Source organism: Lampetra fluviatilis, chromosome 61 (assembly GCF_964198595.1).
Source record: "Lampetra fluviatilis chromosome 61, kcLamFluv1.1, whole genome shotgun sequence".
Lineage (NCBI taxonomy): Eukaryota > Metazoa > Chordata > Hyperoartia > Petromyzontiformes > Petromyzontidae > Lampetra > Lampetra fluviatilis.
Window position 1 is genome coordinate 2,775,388 of NC_136335.1, and position 23,409 is coordinate 2,798,796.

General features: G+C 50.8%; 2 protein-coding genes across 2 annotated transcripts in view; one reads left to right on the plus strand and one right to left on the minus strand.

Moving 5' to 3' along the window:
* Positions 1-15,320, minus strand: part of LOC144951210 (disabled homolog 2-interacting protein-like) — a 75,274-nt gene extending 59,954 nt beyond the window's left edge. Inside the window, 9 exon segments of the mRNA XM_078881359.1 lie at positions 156-332; positions 3,261-3,281; positions 3,283-3,324; positions 3,326-3,589; positions 3,591-3,698; positions 5,433-5,531; positions 14,457-14,607; positions 14,790-14,798; positions 15,313-15,320. Coding sequence (XP_078737485.1) covers positions 156-332; positions 3,261-3,281; positions 3,283-3,324; positions 3,326-3,589; positions 3,591-3,698; positions 5,433-5,531; positions 14,457-14,607; positions 14,790-14,798; positions 15,313-15,320 — 879 coding nt within the window.
* Positions 1-23,409, plus strand: part of TTLL11 (tubulin tyrosine ligase like 11) — a 263,922-nt gene that overhangs the window by 150,643 nt on the left and 89,870 nt on the right. The gene's annotated exons all lie outside the window — the stretch shown is intronic.

The window sequence follows — 23,409 nt, forward strand, 5'->3', positions numbered from 1 at the left end:
GATGATGACGACGATGATGACGACGATGATCACTACAAATCAAACCCACGGACAGCATCACGACCACCGCCATCTCCCCCCCCCCACCCCCCCACCCCCCCCCACCCCCCCACCCCCACCCCCCCCCACCCACCCACCCCCACCACACCCCCCACCTTGGCTGTGCCTGTGCTCTGCAGGATGTGCACGAGGGTGCCCGCCACCTCCTCCTTGCTGCGTACGCCCAGCACCGGCTCGAGGGCAGAGCACAGCGGGGGGTAGGAGGCCGTCACGTGCTCCGCAAACTCCTTGTAGCACTCGGTGGGCAGCACCGACACGCTGAGGAAGCGTGCCTACGGGGGAGGGGGGCAAAGGTCACGCGGAGCGAGGGAGGGTGGAAGGTCAGGAGAGAGAGGGTGGTGGTGGTGGTGGTGCTCTGGGTTACCGCTGTGAGTGGCTCCGATTACCGCCATCACCACCACCACCGCCACCACCAACACAATCCCCACCACCACCACCACCACCACCTCCACATCCAGAACCAACAACACAATCACCACCACCACCACCACCACCGCCACCACAATTTATCACCACCACCTCCACATCCAGAACCAACAACACAATCACCACCACCACCACCACCGCCACATCCGTAAACACCAACACAATCACCACCACCACCACCACCACCACCGCCACATCCGTAAACACCAACACAATCACCACCACCACCACCACCACCACCGCCACATCCGTAAACACCAACACAATCACCACCACCACCACCACCACCACCACCACATCCGTAAACACCAACACAATCACCACCACCACCACCACCACCACCGCCACATCCGTAAACACCAACACAATCACCACCACCACCACCACCACCACCGCCACATCCGTAAACACCAACACAATCACCACCACCACCACCACCACCACCGCCACATCCGTAAACACCAACACAATCACCACCACCACCACCACCACCACCGCCACATCCGTAAACACCAACACAATCACCACCACCACCACCACCACCACCACCACCGCCACATCCGTAAAACACCACCACCATCACCACCACCATCACCACCACCTAGTGCCGGATGAAACTAAGCGCGGGGCCTGTAGCACACGATGTTATAAAGGGGCCCTAAAACACGAAAATATAACAACACACATTTGTAACTTGCGCGGTAAAGTAATTGTATTGTTTCATTTTGCTACACAGCCCAGATAACACGACAAGTCGCTAACCTTACACGCACGGTCGTTCGTAAAAGTCGAAGGCGGTATAGTGTAATAGAGCAAGTGCAGAATCACCGAACCGGAGTTGACAGCTTGAAAGCGTTTAGCGCGGGGCCCTTGAAAGTGCGGGGCCCGTAGCTACTACACGTGTAGCTACTACTACATGTGTAGTAGTAGCTACTACACGTGTAGCTACTACTACATGTGTAGTAGTAGCTACTACTTCATGTGTAGTAGTAGCTACTACTACATGTGTAGTAGTAGCTACTACTACATGTGTAGTAGTAGCTACTACATGTGTAGTAGTAGCTACTACACGTGTAGTAGTAGCTACTACTACACGTGTAGTAGTAGCTACTACACGTGTAGCTACTACTACATGTGTAGTAGTAGCTACTACATGTGTAGTAGTAGCTACTACACGTGTAGTAGTAGCTACTACATGTGTAGTAGTAGCTACTACTACTTGTGTAGTAGCTACTACTACACATGTAGTAGCTACTACATATGTAGTAGTAGCTACTACACATGTAGTAGCTACTACTACATATGTAGTAGTAGCTACTACATGTGTAGTAGCTACTACTACACATGTAGTAGCTACTACTACACATGTAGTAGCTACTACTACATGTGTAGCTACAAATTTAGTAGCTACTACTACATATGTAGTATCTACACGTGCTACACGTGTAGTAGCTACTAGGTAGAAAACCACACGTGTAGTAGCTACTACATACGGGCCTCGCACTTGTGTAAGAGCTACATATGTAGCTACTACTACATGTGTAGTAGCTATTACTACATATGTAGCTAGAATCTATAATAATCCGGCACTGGCACCACCACGACCACCATATTCAGACCCGCCACGACAATCATCACCACCACCACCATCACCACGACAACCAACACCACCACCACAACAACCAACACCACTATTCTCTGGGTCTTTCGGTAAAGTCACATAGATAGGTTCAAAGAAAATAACAATTTTTTTTTTATTTGGAACCTACCTCCGTGGACTTTACCGAAAAAACCTACGAGTATGAATCCTTGCAGTCACGAAAACTTCAAATCAAGATTTCACCACCACCACCACCACCACCACAACAACCAACACCACTATTATCTGGGTCTGTCAGTAAAGTCACATAGATAGGTTCAAAGAAAATAACAATTTTTTTTTAATTTGGAACCTACCACCGTGGACTTTACCGAAAAAACCTACGAGTATGAATCCTTGCAGTCACGAAAGCTTCAAATCTAGAATGAATGCCCTCTACGGGAAGGAATTCCACCTATCTGTTAGAGTTTTTAACAGACAGACGAGACAAGAAGTCACAGCTTCTCGAGGCGCTGGCCTTCCTCAAGAGAAGCAGCGATAACAGGAGCTTGCATCTTGAATCCCTGCCTCACTTGATGCAGCTAATCTGGCTGTGACGGTCCCACCTGATGACGGAGACTTGTGTTGCCTCCGAAACGTCGTTATTTATTATTTAATTTCTAACATGATAAAAATAGCTCTTTTATTATTTATTTACTTATACCTACTTGACTTTCACGAAAAACTTAACAGTATGAATCCTTGCAGTCACGAAAGCTTCAAATCTAGACAAGATTTCACCACCACCACCACCTACCTCCACCCCCACCACCACCACCACAACCACCACCACCACCCACCACCACCACCTCCACCCCCACCACCACCACCACCTCCACCCCCACCACCACCACCACAACCACCACAACCACCCACCACCACCACCGACCACCCACCACCCCCACCACCACCACCACCACCACCCACCACCACCACCACCACCCCCACCACCACCACCCCCACCACCACCACCTCCACCCCCCACCACCACCACCTCCACCCCCACCACCACCACCACCAACCACCACCAACCACCACAACCACCACCACCAACCACCACCAACCACCACAACCACCACCACAATCACCACCCACCAACCACCACCACCACCAAACCACAACCACCAACCCTCACCTTAATCCGGAGCGCAGGCACGGGCCGCTCTCACCAGCTTGCCCCCCACCCCTCCCCCTCCCCCCGCCTCCCCCGCCTCCCCCTCCCCGGGCCGTGCTCAGGGGGCACCATCGCTCCACGAACTGTCGGCCGCTCACCCCGGCGAGCGGCACGCTCACCAGGCCCACGTAGCCGCTGGCCCTTGTCGCGGGTGCCCTCTTGCGCGGCTTGTCCGGCTCCTTGTACAGGTGCACGGTGAGGCTGCGGGCGCGTGCCGGCACGCCGGCAAACTCGAAGTGCTCGCCCCAGAAGAGGCCGTCCGAACGCAGCTTGCACGTGGTGCGCGCGTTACAGCGCGTCGTCGATGCACAGCTCGCAGTAGTAGCGCTTCTTGGCGGGCAGGTCGCGGCCCTCGATAACCCACACCTTGAGTGAGCACTCGGTGCGCCGGGTGTTGTCCTGCGTGGGGGTGGGGGTGGGGGTGGGTGGGGGTGGGGTGGGAGGGGAGGGGAGGGGTAGGGAGTGGGGGGAGGGAGTGGGGGGGAGGGAGGGAGTGGGGGGAGGGAGTGGGGGAGGGAGTGGAGGGAGTGGGGGTAGGGAGTGGGGGGAGGGAGTGGAGGGAGGGAGTGAAGGGAGTGGGGGAGTGGGGGGAGGGAGTGGGGGAGTGGAGGGGGTGGAGGGAGGGGAGTGGGGGTAGGGAGTGGGGGAGGGAGTGGAGGGAGGGAGTGAAGGGAGGGAGTGGGGGAGTGGAGGGGGTGAAGGGAGGGAATGGGGGGAGTGGGGGGAGGGAGTGGAGGGAGGGAGTGAAGGGAGGGAGTGGGGGAGTGGGGGGAGGGAGTGGGGGAGTGGAGGGGGTGAAGGGAGGGAATGGGGGGAGTGGGGAGAGGGAGTGGAGGGAGGGAAATGGGAGGGAGTGGAGGGAGTGGAGGGGGGAGGGAGTGGAGGTAAAGGTGGATCCCCGCAATTGCACTCTGGATCTCACTGCTGGGGAAGAAACTCCACCAGTTGCCTCCCTGCTGTTCCCCACCGCCCCGTGTAGCCTCAACACACTGTAGGGGCAAGTGCGGTGAGCGAGGGGCAGCACCTGTGGCACACGAGGGGGTGGGTGACCAGCACCACGCCCGGCCGCCTTTGTCTCCCTAGTGGCGATGTTTACACACCGCACCAGGTACTCGTTTGAGGCTGAGTCGACCTAGGAGAGGCCCTGGACCGGTTCAGATAATCGTCACCGGTGGTGGCCGTGAGCGGGAACCGAAACCCGGGTCGCCAGGTTCGTAGCGCAGCGCGCTAACCACTGCACCACCGCTCCCCACGCACACACACACAGTGACACACACGCAGTGACTCACACGCAGTGACACACACACAGTGACACACACACAGTGACACACACAGTGAAACACACACAGTGACACGCACACAGTGACACACACACAGTGACACACAGTGACACACACACAGTGACATACACAGTGACACACACACAGTGACATACACAGTGACACGCACACAGTGACACACACACAGTGACACACACACAGTGAAACACACACAGTGACACACACACAGTGACACACACACAGTGAAACACACACAGTGACACGCACACAGTGACACGCACACAGTAACACACACACAGTGAAACACACACAGTGACACACACACAGTAACACACACAGTGACATACACAGTGACACACACACAGTGACATACACAGTGACACGCACACAGTGAAACACACAGTGACACACACACAGTGAAACACACACAGTGACACGCACGCACACAGTAACACGCACGCACACAGTGACACACACACAGTGACACACAGTGACACACACACAGTGACACACACAGTGACACGCACACAGTAACACACACAGTGACACACACACAGTGGCACACACACAGTGACACACACAGTGACACGCACACACACAGTGACACACACAGTGACACGCACACAGTAACACACACACAGTGAAACACACACACAGTAACACACACACAGTGACACACACACAGTGACACACACACAGTGACACACACACAGTGACACACACACAGTAACACACACACAGTAACACACACAGTAACACACACACCGTGACACACACACAGTGACACACACACACACAGTGACACACACACACAGTGACACACACACACACACCGTGACACACACGCTCCCACCTTGTTGGGCTGTACAGCTCGCCTGAGGTTTTCCATCCACTTGTCCCTCTCGGCTGCCGATCGACAGCAGAAGCACCGAGTGTTCACCGCCGTGGTGACCTACGGGGGCGGAGGGCGAGATCGGAGGCGGCGGTTGTAGAGAAGTTTCCATACCCTTAATTCTTTCGGTAAAGTACCGTAGATAAAAAATGAAATTTAAAAAAATAAAAAATAAAAATTCACGACGTTTCGGAAGAACTTAGAGTATGAATCCTTGCAGTCACGAAAGCTTCAAATCTAGAATGTAGAGAAGTTCCCTGCGGGGCGAGATCGGTAAAGTCACGTAGGTAAAACATTAAAATTACTTGATACAGCTGTCGTGGCTGTGACGGTTCCACCTGAAGACGGAAGCTTGTGTTGCCTCCAAAACGTCGTGATTTTTTATTTTATTTTACTTTTATTAATTTTAATGTTTTACCTACGTGGCTTAACCGAAAAAACAAACCTAAGAATATGAAGCCTTGCCGTCACGAAAGCTTCAAATCTAAAGATAAGGGCTTTCGCCAAGGGTTTATTAAAGCTTCGATTTCAAGCTTTCGTGACGACTGCAGGGATTCATCTTGTTGGTTCTTTCGGTAAAGTCGTCACGTAGAAGGGAAGTAATGAAATAATTAAAATAAAACATAATAAAATACAATTATTGTATTATGTTTTATTAAAAATAAAACAGAATAAAATAATTATTTGATTATGTTTTAATAAAAATAAAACAGAATAAAATAATTATTTTATTATATTTTATTTTTATTAATGATAATAAAACATAATAAAATAATTATTTTATTCTGTTTTAGTTTAATTAATAAAAATAAAACAATAAAATAATTCTCACGACGTTTCGGCCACAACGCAAGCAGCCATCCTCAGGTTGAAGAATTTTATTATTATTACCCGATACCCGTACCCTACCCGTACCCGGCCGGGTACGGGTAGGGTACGGGTAGGGTACGGGTACCCATTTGCGACCCTGGTGCGGCCGGGTACGGGTAAGGAATCAAAACCCGTTTGCGACCTCTGCTCTACGGCTACCACCGGCTTCTCCCCAGACTCCCTATTCGATCCCCTCTCTCTACCCACTGGTTCCCTCTTCACCCTGCTTACTCTACTCGTTCCCACGGTGACCCCGCTCGCGTCACGGGGTCTCCCTTAAGTAGGCTAGGAGACGCGAGGCGTGCAGGCGACACGGCCGACAGAGAGACCCCGAGTGGCCAAGCTATCGGAGGCGGTAAGGGGGGCAAGGGAATTGGACATCCCCCGCTCGCCCCCCCCCCTATTTAATAAATTTAATTAATTTCATCAGGGGCCGACGCCAACCAAGACGGGCCGACGGCTTGCATGGAAGACTCACGGAGGAGCTCGTGCGCTCAGGTGGAGACTCAGAGTGGTTGCACGGTGGCTAGGAGATGTTGACCACCTCGCCTGGTGTGCAGGAGGTCGTGGGTTCGATCCCGACCCTGACGCCTGCTGCTGTGTATTTGGAGTTTGCGTGACTCTCTCTCTCTCATCATCATCACGGTGGCTAGGAGATGTTAACTACCTCGCCTGGTGCACAGGAGGTCGTGGATTCGATCCCAACCCAGACGCCTGCTGCTGTATATTTTGAGTTTGCGTGTCTCTCTCTCTCTCATCATCATCACGGTGGCTAGGAGATGTTAACTACCTCGCCTGGTGCGCAGGAGGTCGTGGGTTCGATCCCGACCCTGCTGCTGTACATTTTGAGTTTGCAGTGTCTCTCTCCCCGTGGTCGCGTGGATTTTTTTCAAGAAAGCTGTCTCTGGTGTGGACCAATCAGTTTCAAGGACAATGCCATATATTATCAGAGTGTGTTTTTCGTTTGAATTCTGACCACAAGCATTGTGGTTAATGCAGTGACATGATTCCTTGCAAAAGGTTTCAGTTTGGTGTTTTAACATCTCAACACACCTGTTTTGTTGCCAGAAAAAAAGGGGAAAATCCCTATTATCAAAACACAACTTACTTAGTTTCATACAACCCTGTACGTATTTATTAAGGTACAATTTTTTTTGCTTACGACCGAGAAGCAATGGGGTGCAAGACTGCAGCAAAAATGAAGAACCAACGATTTAGAAGCAACATCCAGTAGTATCCCACTGCCTTGTGCGACGACGACGACGACGATGATGATGATGATGTTTTTATTAACATCGTACATTTTTGTTATCGATTGGGAACCCAAGGGTTGCAAGACTGCAGCACAGATGAAGAACCACTGATCGACCCACAACTCATCACAACACGAACACAACACACAGCACACCAACACACAGCAACACACAACTCATCACAACACAACACACCACACAGTACACCAACACACAGCAACACACAACTCATTACAACACAAACACAACACACAGCACACCAACACACAGCAACACACAACTCATCACAACACAAACACAACACACAGCACACCAACACACAGCAACACACAACTCATCACAACACAAACACAACACACAGCACACCAACACACAGCAACACACAACTCATCACAACACAAACACAACACACAGCACACCAACACACAGCAAGACACAACTCATCACAACACAAACACAACACACAGCACACCAACACACAGCAACACACAACTCATTACAACACAACACACCACACAGCACACCAACACACAGCAACACACAACTCATCACAACACAAACACAACACACAGCACACCAACACACAGCAACACACAACTCATTATAACACAAACACAACACACAGCACACCAACACACAGCAACACACAACTCATCACAACACGAACACAACACACAGCACACCAACACACAGCAACACACAACTCATCACAACACAAACACAACACACAGCACACCAACACGACGCACAGCAACACAACACCGCAACACACACCACATGACACACCACACAACACACACACCACCCCACCCCACACACACACACCACAACAGACACCACACCACACACCACCCCACACACCACCCCACAACACACACCACACAGCACACCACCCCACAACACACACCACCCCACACACCACCCCACAACACACACCACACAACACACCACCCCACAACACACCACCCCACACAACACACCACACCACAACACACACCACACAGCACACAGCACACCACCCCACAACACACACCACCCCACACACCACCCCACACACCACACCACAACAACACAACCGTGTTTCAGCACGCGAGGCAAGTGTAGTGGGCTAATTAAACCCATGCCGTGTCTGTATAATGGCCTAATTGAAATACATTCCAAAATCCCCATTTGCATGACAGGCATCATTAAAGCAGGGCATGGATTGTTCCCAACAACGCAGCGCTCCAGTTGAGGAGCAATGTGATGAGAAGGGCTGCCTTCAAGGTGACAGCGTTTGCGTGCGTGATTGTGTCTGTGTGTGTGTGTTTTGTGTGTGTTATTTGTGTGTGTGTTTTGTGTGTTTGCGTGCGTGATTGTGTCTGTGTTTGTGTGAGTGATTGTGTCTGTGTTTTGTGTTTTGTATGTGTTTTTGTGTGTGTTTTGTGTGTGTGTGTGTTTTGTGTGTGACAGACACACACACACATGCACAGACAGCCACACGCACACATGCACAGACAGCCACACGCACACACAGCCACACACACACACACAGCCACACACACAGACAGACAGACATATGCACAGACAGCCACACACACACACAGCCACAAGCACACACAGACAGACACACACAGACAGACACACACAAACACACACACAAACACACACACAGAGAGACAGACACACACAGACACACGCACAGACAGCCACACACACACAGCCACACACACAGCCACACACACAGACAGACAGACACACACACACACATGCACAGACAGCCACACGCACCTACAGCCACACACACACACAGACAGCCACACACACAGACAGACACACACAGACAGACACACAAACACACACACAGAGAGACAGACACACACAGACACACGCACAGACAGCCACACACACACAGCCACACACACAGCCACACACACAGACAGACAGACAAACACACACACATGCACAGACAGCCACACGCACCTACAGCCACACACACACACAGACAGCCACACACAGAGACATCCACACGCACACACAGACAGACACACACACACAGCCACACACACAGCCACACACACAGACAGACAGACACACACACACACATGCACAGACAGCCACACGCACCTACAGCCACACACACACACAGACAGCCACACACACAGACAGACACACGCACACACAGACAGACACACACACACAGACAGCCACACACAGAGACATCCACACGCACACACAGACAGACACACACACACAGACAGACACACGCACACACAGCCACACGCACACACAGACAGACACACGCACACACAGCCACACACACACAGACAGACACACGCACACACAGCCACACACACAGACAGCCGCACACACAGCCACACGCACACACAGACACACACACAGACAGCCACACACACACACGCACACACAGCCACACACACACACACACAGCCACACGCACACACAGACAGACACACGCACACACAGCCACACACACAGACAGCCGCACACACAGCCACACGCACACACAGACAGACACACACAGACACACACAAAGACAGCCACACACACACACACGCACACACAGCCACACACACAGACAGACAGACACACATAAACACGCACAGACAGCCACACACAATACACAGCCACACGCACAGACAGACACACACACAGCCACACACACACAGCCACACACACACAGCCACACACACACAGCCACACGCAGACACAGACCCACACACACCGACAGACACACACACACAGACACACACACACAGCCACACACACACACACACAGACAGACACACACACACAGACACACACACACAGCCACACACACACACAGACAGACACACACGCGGGAGCGCACCCGGCCACGCAGCGCGTCGCCGTTCCCAAACCGCTTTTGATTTATGGCTTCGCTTTCAAAATCCCTGTGTTCGCGACACGGCGGGGGAGGGCGAGCGGGCGAGTGGGCGAGCGGGCGGCTGAGTGAGTGAGCGGGCGAGCGAGCGAGTGGGCGAGCGGCTGAGTGAGTGGGTGACCGGGCGAGCGAGCGAGTGAGCGAGCGGCTGAGTGAGCGAGTGGACGGGCGGGCGGGTGGGTGAGCGGCTGAGTGAGTGGGTGAAAGGGCGAGCGAGTGAGCGAGCGAGTGGACGGGCAGGTGGGCGAGCGAGCGGCTGAACGAGCGAGCGAGTGGGAAAACGACCGTGCGTGCGGGTGAGCGAGCTAGAGGGTGAGCGAGCCAGAGGGTGAGCGAGCGAGAGGGTGAGCGAGCGAGAGGGTGAGCGAGAGGGTGAGCGAGCGAGAGGGTGAGCGAGCGAGCGGCTGAACGAGCGAGCGGGTAAACGAGTACGCGTGTGGATGAGCGAGCGAGAGGTTGAGTGTGCGAGCGAGCGAGAGGGTGAGCATGCGAGCGAGCAAGAGGGTGAGCGAGCGTGCGGGTGAGCGAGCGAAAGGGTGAGCGTGCGAGAGGGTGAGCGAGTGAGCGAGCCAAAGGGTGAGCGAGCCAGAGGGTGAGCGAGTGAGCGAGCCAGAGGGAGAGCGAGCCAGAGGGTGAGCGAGTGAGCGAGCCAGAGGGAGAGCGAGCCAGAAGGTGAGCGAAGTGAGCGAGCCAGAGGGTGAGCGAGCCAGAGGGTGAGCGAGTGAGCGAGCCAGAGGGTGAGCGAGCCAGAGGGTGAGCGAGCCAGAGGGTGAGCGAGTGAGCGAGCCAGAGGGAGAGCGAGCCAGAGGGTGAGCGAGCCAGAGGGTGAGCGAGCCAGAGGGTGAGCGAGTGAGCGAGCCAGAGGGAGAGCGAGCCAGAGGGTGAGCGAGCCAGAGGGTGAGCGAGCCAGAGGGTGAGCGAGTGAGCGAGCCAGAGGGAGAGCGAGCCAGAGGGTGAGCGAGTGAGCGAGCCAGAGGGTGAGCGAGCCAGAGGGTGAGCGAGTGAGCGAGCCAGAGGGTGAGCGAGCCAGAGGGTGAGCGAGCCAGAGGGTGAGCGAGTGAGCTAGCCAGAGGGAGAGCGAGTGAGCGAGCCAGAGGGTGAGCGAGCCAGAGGGTGAGCGAGTGAGCGAGCCAGAGGGAGAGCGAGCCAGAGGGTGAGCGAGTGAGCGAGCCAGAGGGTGAGCGAGCCAGAGGGTGAGCGAGTGAGCGAGCCAGAGGGTGAGCGAGCCAGAGGGTGAGCGAGTGAGCGAGCCAGAGGGTGAGCGAGCCAGAGGGTGAGCGAGCCAGAGGGTGAGCGAGTGAGCGAGCCAGAGAAAGAGCGAGCCAGAGGGTGAGCGAGTGAGCGAGCCAGAGGGTGAGCGAGCCAGAGGGTGAGCGAGTGAGCGAGCCAGAGGGTGAGCGAGCCAGAGGGTGAGCGAGCCAGAGGGTGAGCGAGCCAGAGGGTGAGCGAGTGAGCGAGCCAGAGGGTGAGCGAGCCAGAGGGTGAGCGAGCGAGCGAGCCAGAGGGTGAGCGAGCCAGAGGGTGAGCGAGCGAGCAAGCGAGAGGGTGAGCGAGCGAGCGAGAGGGCGAGCGAGCGAGCGCCCCGGGGTAAGAGAGAAGCGTGGCCCTCACTCCGCCACAAGCGTAGGAGCAGAATTCCCCCAACTCATTAAGCGGCACGCGGGCGCAGGCGGCGGTGGCGGCGGTGTCGTCAGCGCCGGGATAGGTCGAGTCAAGGGTACGGCGCAAGCGCAAAGAGGGAGGGGGGCTAGGACACTCAGTCTCACTCTCTCCGCTATACGCCTGTCACTAGACCACACCACCTCCCCCCCCCCCCCACCTTCTACACGTGAACATTCATAATATGAATAATGGGAATAATCGTCTTGGTTCTTTGGGTAAAAGTCGTCACGTAGAAGGGAAGTAATTAAATAATAAAAATAAAGCATAATAAATTAGAATTATTTTATTATGTTTAATTTTTATTAATGATAGTAAAACGCAATGAAATAATTGTTTTATTATGTTTTATTTTTATTAATAAAAATAAAACATAATAAAATAATTCTCACGACGTTTCGGCCACAACGCAAGCAGCCGTCCTCAGGTGAAGACCAGGTCTGTCGGGAATGAATTCATTCAGACACTGTCTCCTCGACAGACCTGTTCTTCACCTGAGGACGGCTGCTTGCGTTGTGGCCGAAACGTCGTGAGAATTATTTTATTATGTTTTATTTTTATTATTTTCCTTCTACGTGACTTTACCGAAAGAACCAAGAAGATGAATCCCTGCAGTCACGAAAGCTTTAAATCGAAATATTAATAATAATCATCATCATCTTTGCATGGACAGCACCGCTGGCTTTCAGAGATGCCTTGCGGAGGTTCGCGGTTGGAATCCGGCAGGCCGCCCCGGTTACTACCGCTGTGGTGGTGCCACTGTTCGCTGTTAAAGCTGCTGCTGATGATGCTGATGATGCTGCTGTTGCTGCTGCTGATGCTGCTGCTGCTGCTGCTGATGCTACTGCTGCTACTGCTACTGCTGATGATGCTGCTGTTGCTGCTGCTGATGCTACTGCTGCTACTGCGGCTGCTGCTGATGATGATGATGCTGCTGCTGATGATGCTGCTGCTGCTGCTGATGATGCTGCTGCTGATGCTGCAGCTGCTGATGCTGCTGCTACTGCTGCTGCTGCTGCTACTGCTGCTGCTGATGCTACTGCTGCTGATGATGCTGCTGATTATGCTGCTGCTGATGATGCTGCTGCTACTGCTGCTGCTACTGCTGCTGCTGATGCTACTGCTGCTGCTGATGCTGCTGCTGATGCTACTGCTGATGATGATGCTGCTGATGCTGCTGCTGCTGTTGCTACTGCTGCTGCTGATGCTGCTGCTGATGCTACTGCTGATGATGATGCTGCTGATGCTACTCCTGCTGCTACTGCTGCTGCGGCTGATCAGTAATTCATCGGCCATCCGCCAGTCCCCTGAGACGTCTCTCGCGACTGACCCACGACGCATCCTGTCTGCTTGTTACTCCTCGCATAGTCACGATGTACAGCGGCCTCTGTACGTGTGTGCACGTGTGTGTGTGTGAATGTGTGTGTGCTTGTGTGTGTGTGTGTGCACGTGTGTGTGTGTACTTTTGTGTGTGTGTACGTGTGTGCGCGTGTGCGTGTGCACGCGCGTGTGTGTGCGTGTGTGCGCGTGTGTGCGCGCGCGTGTGTGCGTGTGAATGTGTGTGTGCGCACGTGTGTGTGCGTGTGAATGTGTGTGTGCTTGCGTGTGTGCACGTGTGTGTGCCTGTGCGTGTGTGCACGTGTGTGTGCGTGTGTGCGTGTGTGCGTGTGTGCGAATGTGTGTGCGCGCGCGTGTGTGTGCGTGTGTGTGCGTGTGTGTGCGTGTGCGTGTAAGTCGTGGGGAGCGGTAGCGTAGCGGTTCCCACTCACGACCAACAACACCAGTGACAATTATTTTAACCGGTCCTTGGCCTCCCCTAGGTCGACTCAGCCTCAAATAGAGTAGCTGTTGTGGTGTGTAAACATCGCCACTAGGGAGACAAAAGCGGTCGGGGGTGGTACTGTCCACCAGAGGTGGGACAAAGTCATTGTTATGCAAGTCCAAGTCGAGTCGCAAGTCATCAAATTCATGACTCGAGTCTGACTCGAGTCCAAGTCACATGACTCGAGTCCACACCTCTGCTGTCCATCCACCCCCTCGTGTACCATTCCGGCCTTCATAGGTGCTCGCTAACAGCACTTGCCCCAACAGTCTGATGAGGCTAATCGGGGGATCTTTGTCTTTGTGCGTCTGTGTGTGTACGAATGTGCGCGTGTTCAAAACACAGCACCCAGCCTGGCACAGCAGGCGACCCACAGCACCTGGGTCTGCCCCGTGATTTCTTTGACGATGCCAATGACGACTGCGACACCCACGACGGTCGATGACACGGACAGCCGGGCAACGCGCGTTTGTCACCTCGAAGCAGTAGTCCTGGCCCAGGATGCTGCTGTGCACGGCGCGGATGACCACCTCCTGCTCCATGCTGAGGTCGAGGGCCTCCACTGTGGTGGGGCTGAGCAGAGACTCGTGGGAGCGAGACTCCTGGAGCCGGGGCATCACATGGGACCTGCGGGAGACACCCACGGGAAAGGTCACGAGAGGTCACTGGGACGTCACGGGGGGAGGGGGGGTCACGGGGGTCAGGGAGGGTCACGGGGGTCAGGGAGGGTCACGGGGGTCAGGGAGGGTCACGGGGGGAGGGGGGGTCACGGGGGATCAGGGAGGGTCACGTGGGTCAGGGACGGTCACCGGAGGTCACTGGGAGGGTCACGGGGGGAGGGGGGGTCACGGGGTCAGGGAGGGTCACGGGGTAAGAGAGGGTCACGGGGGTCAGGGAGGGTCACGTGGGATCAGGGAGGGTCACGTGGGTCATGGACGGTCACGGGGGGGGGGGGGGTCACGGGGTCAGGGAGGGTCACGGGGTCAGGGAGGGTCACGTGGGTCAGGGACGGTCACGGGGGGAGGGGGGGGTCACGGGGTCAGGGAGGGTCACGGGGTCAGGGAGGGTCACGGGGGTCAGGGAGGGTCACGGAGGATCAGAGATGGTCACCGGAGGTCACTGGGAGGGTCACGGGGGGAGGGGAGTCACGGGGTCAGGGAGGGTCACGGGGTCAGGGAGGGTCACGTGGGTCACTGGGAGGATCACGTGGGTGAGAAGTAGCAGCAATACCTGCAATTGTGGTGGGAGTAAAATAAATGTAACCATCGTCATCTTGATCATCATCATCAATCAGAAGCAAGCACTAAAAATCGAAGCCGAAAGGTGACACACGTCATCATGGTTACTATCATCCCCCGTCATCATCGACATCAACACGAGAAGCATGAAGAGAAGTCTTAACTTGGTGGAATCATCGTGACCACCAACAACATCAACACGAGAATAAATATGATGTTTGTTTTTGGTATGGTCCACTGGTCACCGGGCACAGCCCATAAACTCCCCGCACGAGAAACCCGCTTAAATCTGTGGGTCTCTGTGCGAGTCTGTGGGTCTCTGTGTATGTGGGTCTCTGTGTGAGTCTGTGGGTCTCTGTGTGAGTCTGTGGGTCTCTGTGTGAGTATGTGGGTCTCTGTGCGAGTCTGTGGGTCTCTGTGTATGTGGGTCTCTGTGTGAGTCTGTGGGTCTCTGTGTGAGTCTGTTGGTCTCTGTGTGAGTCTGTGGGTCTTTTTGTGAGTCTGTGGGTCTCTATGTGTGTCTGTGAGTCTTTGTGTGAGTCTGTGGGTCTCTGTTCTCTGTGTGAGTCTGTGGGTCTCTGTGTGAGTCTGTGGGTCTCTGTGCGAGTCTGTGGGTTACTTTATGAGTCGATGGGTCTCTGTGTGAGTCTATGGGTCTCTGTGCGAGTCTGTGGGTCTCTGTGCGTGTCTATGGGTCTCTGTGCGATTCGCTGGTGACCAGGCAGAGACCATCAACTTTCTATGCAACAGACGCCTGGTTCAGAACCCATGATCCACAGCAGTGCCGGCTCCGTGAGACAGGGCCATTCATGAACCGTACCGAAGCCACACGGCTACCTCGAAGGTCAGTGGGGAAGAGGAGTCAACAAAACGACGAAAATTGGCTGGCGAAGCCACAAAGAAACGTCAAAATTGCGCCGAGAAAACGTTGTATTATTTGCAGGCTATGAAATCGTCAACGGCCGCGGGTGAATGAACGTAACATTTCGGCGTGTGTAGCAAGTAAAATGAAGAAAGAGAAATACGACAAAGAACCATTGATGGGAATGGATTTCAGTTGTGTTGTTGTTAAGGCTCCCGCAACGCGAAAGTATTTCAACGGCGATAGGGGCAGTCTTCGACTTATGAACACCGCAGGCACTTACGAACACCCCCACTTACGAACACCCCCACTTACGAACACCTCAACTTACGAACACCTCCACTTACGAACACCCCAATTTACGAACACCCCCACTTACAAACACCCCCACTTACGAACACCTCCACTTACGAACACCCCCACTTACGAACACCCCCACTTACGAACACCTCCACTTACGAACACCCCGCACTTACGAACACGGTCCCACCTGATGTTGCCTCCGAAACGTCGTGATTTATAATTTTACTTCTATTATTAAATTTCGATTTAAAGCTTTCGTGACTGCAGGGATTCATCTTCTTGGTTCTTTCGGCAAAGTCACGTAGAAGGGAAGTAATAAAATAATAAAAATAAAACATAATAAAATAATTCTCACGACGTTTCGGCCACAACGCAAGCAGGCGTCTTCAGGTGGAGAACAGGTCTGTCGAGAAGGCAGAGTCTGAATGGCACGCTCCAGGCTTGGAGCGTATATTTAAGCTGGGATGGAGGGGGAAGAGCGCCTTGACAAAATAATTTGCATCTCAAGAGGAATTTAGCATATTTATGGGAAATGCAGATATGCGATTAGTACTACTTGTGAGATGCGTAGGAGGTTTGGCGAGGGGTTTAAAGTCACTATGCCCGTGCATTATGCAGGATTAGCAGCATCAAAGGGAGGGAGGAAGGTTAGAATTAATAAAGGGAAGGAATGTTAATAATATGGCGCCGCAGCAACTAATATGCTTATTGACTAAACCTTGTCATATTACACTGTTTTATTCTACCCACTCAACTGTATAGCACACTGCTATATATTCACTATGAAATTACTTCTATTATTTTAACTTTTATTATTTATTTTTACCCCACGTCACTTTACCTAAAAAAACCTAAGAGACGGTAGATTGCCGTGCTCCACCCGGCACATCCCCGCCCCGATCCCTCAAAATCTGGCAACGTCGGACCGGCTCCCGTCGAGAGGAGCACAGAAAAAAATTCACCCATAAAAAAACAAAGTTTTTCACTATAAATCCTTTATATGCGTGGCATCGGTTTTGTTTTATTATTCATTTCTGTTTTTCTTGAGTAAGAGTTTCATTTTTATCACATTGGTATTTTAAATTAAATATGAAATTTTATTTTTTCCTAAAAAGTGGAAAATTTTGGAAAAAATTTCACGAAAATTAATTGTCACGCACAACGAGTCTGTGTGCAAAATGTCAGCTCGATTGGATCACGGGAAGTGGGTTAAGAGACGACCGAAAGATTTGCACGGTCGTAAGCAAGTAAGTGAACTTAATATAAAGGATTAACAAGTATACCCCGTAAAAACTACGTTTTTCACTATAAATCCTTTATATGCGTGGCGGCTAGAGTCCTCTCGTCCTCTGGCTTGAGATGGCTGCCACCTATGGGTCAGATGATTGTCTGCCACCATTAAGCAATTGGTAAATTAATTTTTTTTTTCCCTAAACAGTGTAAAATTTTGGAAACATTTTTTCACGAAAATTAATTGTCACGCACAACGAGTCTGTGTGCAAAATGTCAGCTCGATTGGATCACGGGAAGTGGGTTAAAAAACGACCGAAAGATTTGCACGGCCGTAAGCAAGCAAGCAAGCATGCAAGCACGCAAGCAAGCAAGCAAGTGAACTTAATATAAAGGATTTTTAAAAAGTCGATATACGCTCGCCAAATGAAGAGATGTCGTCCAAACGGACGGACACAAAATTAATTTTAACGTCAGCTGCCGCTGCTGCTGCTGCTGAAAAATTGGATTAGTTTTTTTTTTCTGTTCGGTTCTCAATAAATATATATTGCGCGTGATTTTATCGTATTTTATTAAGACACACACACGATACAAAAAGAGTCTCCTTCACAGTCAAGCTGCTCGCATTTTGGCGTCGTCCTCTGTTCTAACACCCGTTTTATACTAGGCCCTGAAGAAAGCCGTCTCTCTGGTTTGGACCAATCACTTGTAAAAGACAATGCCGTCGTACACCATCGGCATGTTTTTAAATCCTTTATATTAAGTTCGCTTGCTTGCTTACGACCGTGCAAATCTTTCGGTCGTTTTTTAACCCACTTCCCGTGATCCAATCGAGCTGACATTTTGCACACAGACTCGTTGTGCGTGACAATTATTGTTCGTGAAAGAATTTATTGCCAAAATTTTACACTTTTTAGGACAAAATATTATATTTAATTACCAATTGCTTAATGGTGCCATGCAATCATCTGACCCATAGGTGGCAGCCATCTCAAGCCAGAGGACGAGAGGACTCTAGCCGCCACGCATATAAAGGATTTATAGTGAAAAACTTTGTTTTTACGGGTTATACTTGTTTTCTGTTTCCACGTTCACCGCAAGAGCCGCGTTTGATTAATGCGGCACTTTATCCCTCGCGAAAGGTTTCTGTTTGGTGGTTTAACATCTTAGCAATCTTCTGTTTCATAGCCAGAAAGGGTTAAACATATTCTTATAGCCATCGGACCGTTAATTAAAGTTTTTTTTGTTTAATAAGGGGAGGGCGGGCAGGGTTGGTCGGTGGTGGTGTAATTTGATGTCGAAGGGGTGGCTTTAGGCGTTTTGTGTCCGACCAAAAAAATAATGTACCCAGCGCTGACGGACGGTTTAATAATAGCCTGGTGATAGGTTCACAACAGGGTACCGTGTGTGGTTTACGTGGAAAAGCTATTCAACTTGGCGTTTGAAAATCTTACCACACCTCCTGTACGATTTTCAGAAAGGTTAAACACACCTATTCCATATTCTTAGGTTTTTTCGGTAAAGTCACGTAGGTAAAAAATTTAAAATTAATAAAAGTAAAATAAAAATAAAATAAAAATCACGACGTTTCGGAGGCAACACAAGCTTCTGTCTTCAGGTGGAAGCTTGTGTTGCCTCCAAAACGTCGTGATTTTTATTTTATTTTTGCAGTCGGAATGCAAACAAAAAACACAACTCTGATAATGTATGCACTGTCCTTGGTGGTGAGGGGGGCTGGTGAGGGGGGTGGTGAGGGGGGTGCCTTGGCCCAACCAGGGCTGGGCAGTCGGTGGGTGAAGGCTAAGGACGGCAAAAGAATGGCAGCCCAAGGCAGGAGGAGGGCAATGCGTCCGAGCAGAGAGAGGCAAAGGTCGCAAACGGGTTTTGATTCCTTACCCGGCTACCCGTACCCGGCCGCACCAGGGTCGCAAACGGGTACCCGTACCCTACCCGATACCCGTACCCTACCCGTACCCGGCCGGGTACGGGTAGGGTACGGGTATCGGGTACCCGATTGCGACCTCTGGGATGAAGCCACGTTGCAGGCGCGGGTGGGTTGATTCTAGGAACTTGAATTGTGAGAAGAGACAAGACGTTGGGAAATGAGTGACAAACGGTGACTCACCAGTGACTCACGGCCTACCCGTACCCGGCCGCACCAGGGTCGCAAACGGGTACCCTACCCGATACCCGGCTACCCGTACCCGGCCGGGTAGGGTACGGGTATCGGGTACCCGGTTGCCACCTCTGAGAGAGAGGCAGAGAGACGGGGTACGTCCCACCGCGGAGATGGAGCCGATGCAAGCGAAACCGGATCGTGCGCCGGGAGCCAAATTGCTCGCTGGGCAGCCAAGCGCTTCGGGGAAAGGGCTCCACATTCAACAGTGGGTAGACCACGGCTGCTGGCTGGCTGCTGGCTGGCTGACTGGCTGCTGGCTGGCTGGCTGACGACGGTGATCGCTCAGGAGTGATGGGAGGGAGGGGGGGTCATGCGTGACGATACGTGATTAAGTAATCGGAGATAGAATGAGCTTAATTAGGCGACGAAGCACATTTTTTAATGCGACGCGGGGGATGTTTGTGCAGTCACTGGTGATAGGAGCCTTAGACCATCAACTGCGCTACCCTTGAGAGAGAACGCTTTAATGACTACTCAGTCTGCGCGTTTGGATATTTGAAGTTTGTGGTGTCTGTCTCTCTCTCGCTCTCCGACTCCCACTGATCGCGTGGATTTTTCTCTGGGTCCTCCGCTTTTTTAAATCCTTTATATTAAGTTCACTTGCTTGCTTGCTTGCGCGCTTACGACCGTGCAAATCTTTCGGTCGTTTTTTAACCCACTTCCCGTGATCCAATCGAGCTGACATTTTGCACACAGACTCGTTGTGCGTGACAATTTATTTTCGTGAACATTTTTTCCCAAAATGTTACACTTTTTATGAAAAAAAAGGATATTTAATTACCAATTGCTTAATGGTGGCAGGCAATCATCTGACCCATAGGTGGCAGCCATCTCAAGCCAGAGGACGAGAGGACTCTAGCCGCCACGCATATAAAGGATTTATAGCGAAAAACTTTGTTTTTACGGGTTAATTTTTTTCCCCCCTCCACGTTTTACAATCGACATCAACACGCGCGCTTAGAGATAGTTGGCTGCTGCTGTACGTTTCAACGTGATGATGATCCGCAGTAAAGTTTCTTTTTTGGGGGGGTAAGATCGCGTAAGTAAATAAATAAATGTGTCGTTAAAACCCGCCACCACCCGACACGGCCAACTAGTGAGGGTTGTCACGGCAAGAGAACGTGGCCAATTCGTCACTAGTACAGCACTAGTGTGTAGTGTGTAGTGTAGTGTATAGTGGAGTGTATAGTGTAGTGTATACTGTAGTAGTGTAGTGTATAGTGTAGTGTATAGTAGTGTATAGTGTAGTGTATACTGTAGTAGTGTAGTGTATAGTGTAGTGTATAGTAGTGTATAGTGTAGTAGTGTGTACTGTAGTTGTGTAGTGTATAGTGTAGTGTGTAGTGTATAGTGTAGTGTATAGTGTAGTATAATAGTGTAGTGTATAGTGTAGTGTATAGTGTAGTGTATAGTGTAGTAATGTAGTGTATAGTGTAGTGTATAGTGTAGTGTATAGTGTAGTGTATAGTGTAGTGTATAGTGTAGTAATGTAGTGTATAGTGTAGTGTATAGTGTAGTGTATAGTGTAGTGTATAGTGTAGTAATGTAGTGTATAGTGTAGTGTATAGTGTAGTGTATAGTGTAGTGTATAGTGTAGTGTATAGTGTAGTGTATAGTGTAGTAATGCAGTGTATAGTGTAGTGTATACTGTATAGTGTAGTGTATAGTGTAGTGTATACTGTAGTAATGTAGTGTATAGTAGTGTATAGTGTAGTGTATAGTGTAGTAGTGTAGTGTATAGTGTAGTGTTATAGTGTAGTAGTGTAGTGTAGAGTGTAGTGTATAGTGTAGTGTATAGTGTAGTGTATAGTGTAGTAGTGTATAGTGTAGTAGTGTATAGTGTAGTAGTGTAGTGTATAGTGTAGTAGTGTAGTGTATAGTGTAGTGTATAGTGTAGTGTATACTGTATAGTGTAGTGTATAGTGTAGTAGTGTAGTGTATAGTGTAGTAGTGTAGTGTATAGTGTAGTGTATAGTGTAGTGTATACTGTATAGTGTAGTGTATAGTGTAGTAGTGTAGTGTATAGTGTAGTGTATAGTGTAGTAGTGTAGTGTATAGTGTAGTGCATAGTGTAGTAGTGTAGTGTATAGTGTAGTGTATAGTGTAGTATATAGTGTAGTGTATAGTAATGTATAGTGTAGTGTATAGTGTAGTATATAGTGTAGTATATAGTGTAGTGTATAGTGTAGTGTATAATGTAGTATATAGTGTAGTATATAGTGTAGTGTATAGTGTAGGTAGTAGTGTATAGTGTAGTGTATAGTGTAGTGTAGTATATAGTGTAGTATATAGTGTAGTGTATAATGTAGCGTATTGCCTCCAAAGAGCCCAATGTGTTTGCCTACCGACCATTCCCCGATTAACGGCGGGCTGTTCCAGGGTACAGTAAACATGAATTAACGCATTCATTTTAATATCACGTGCTCATAATGTTGTTAGTATCTTTACGTGCAAAGTATCCGTTGTTTAAATATTCTCAAGTACTTCTTTGGGGTGAAATCGTGAGCATAATTTCCGACGTCATCAGAACGAATTCGGCCCATTCAAGCGCGCAAATTTCCTACAACTCGCTTATAGAATGAACAAACTCACCTAACGCACGGTTAAATTTCGATTTAAAGCTTTCGTGACTGCAGGGATTCATCTTCTTGGTTCTTTCGGTAAAGTCACGTAGAAGGGAAGTAATAAAATAATAAAAATTAAAAATAATAAAATAATTCTCACGACGTTTCGGCCACAACGCAAGCAGCCGTCTCCAGGTCTGTCGGGGAGACATTCAGACGCTGTCTTCTCGACAGACCTGTTCTTCACCTGAGGACGGCTGCTTGCGTTGTGGCCGAAACGTCGTGAGAATTATTTTATTATGTTTTATTTTATTATTTCCCTTCTACGTGACTTTACCGAAAGAACCAAGAAGATGAATCCCTGCAGTCACGAAAGCTTTAAATCGAAAAAAATGATGATGTTGATGATGTAGATGATGATGATGTTGTTGATGATGATGATGATGTAGATGATGATGTTGATGATGTTGATGATGTTGATAATGATGATGTTAATGATGATGTTGATGATGATGTGAATGACGCTGTCTTTCCGACAGACGGCTGCTTGCGTTGTGGCCGAAACGTCGTGAGAATTATTTTATCATGTTTTATTTTTATTATTTAATTATTTCCATTCTACGTGACGACTTTACCGCAAGAACCAAGAAGATCAAGCCAATAAATTAACACAACCGGCAAAAATGAATGAATCTCATGACGCGCGGACGAATGATTGGACAGAATGAATGAACGGGGATTACGGAACGCATCGCCGGCACGCTCACCACCCGGAAGGAATAATGACGAACAGAAGCCGATGAAAACGAATGACTCAACAGGGCGAGCGAGCGATCGAATGAATGAATGAATGAATCACGTGACCCGCCAATGAAGGACGTGACATGACCCTGGCGACAAAAACAACAACGGAATGGGAGGGGGGGGGGAAAAGGGCGAATGAACCAACGAACGAATCACTCTGGCGTCACGGGACGACGGGGGAGAGAGAGACGTGGGGGAGAGACGCAGGGGAGAGATGCGGGAGAGAGACACGGGAGAGACAAGGGAGAG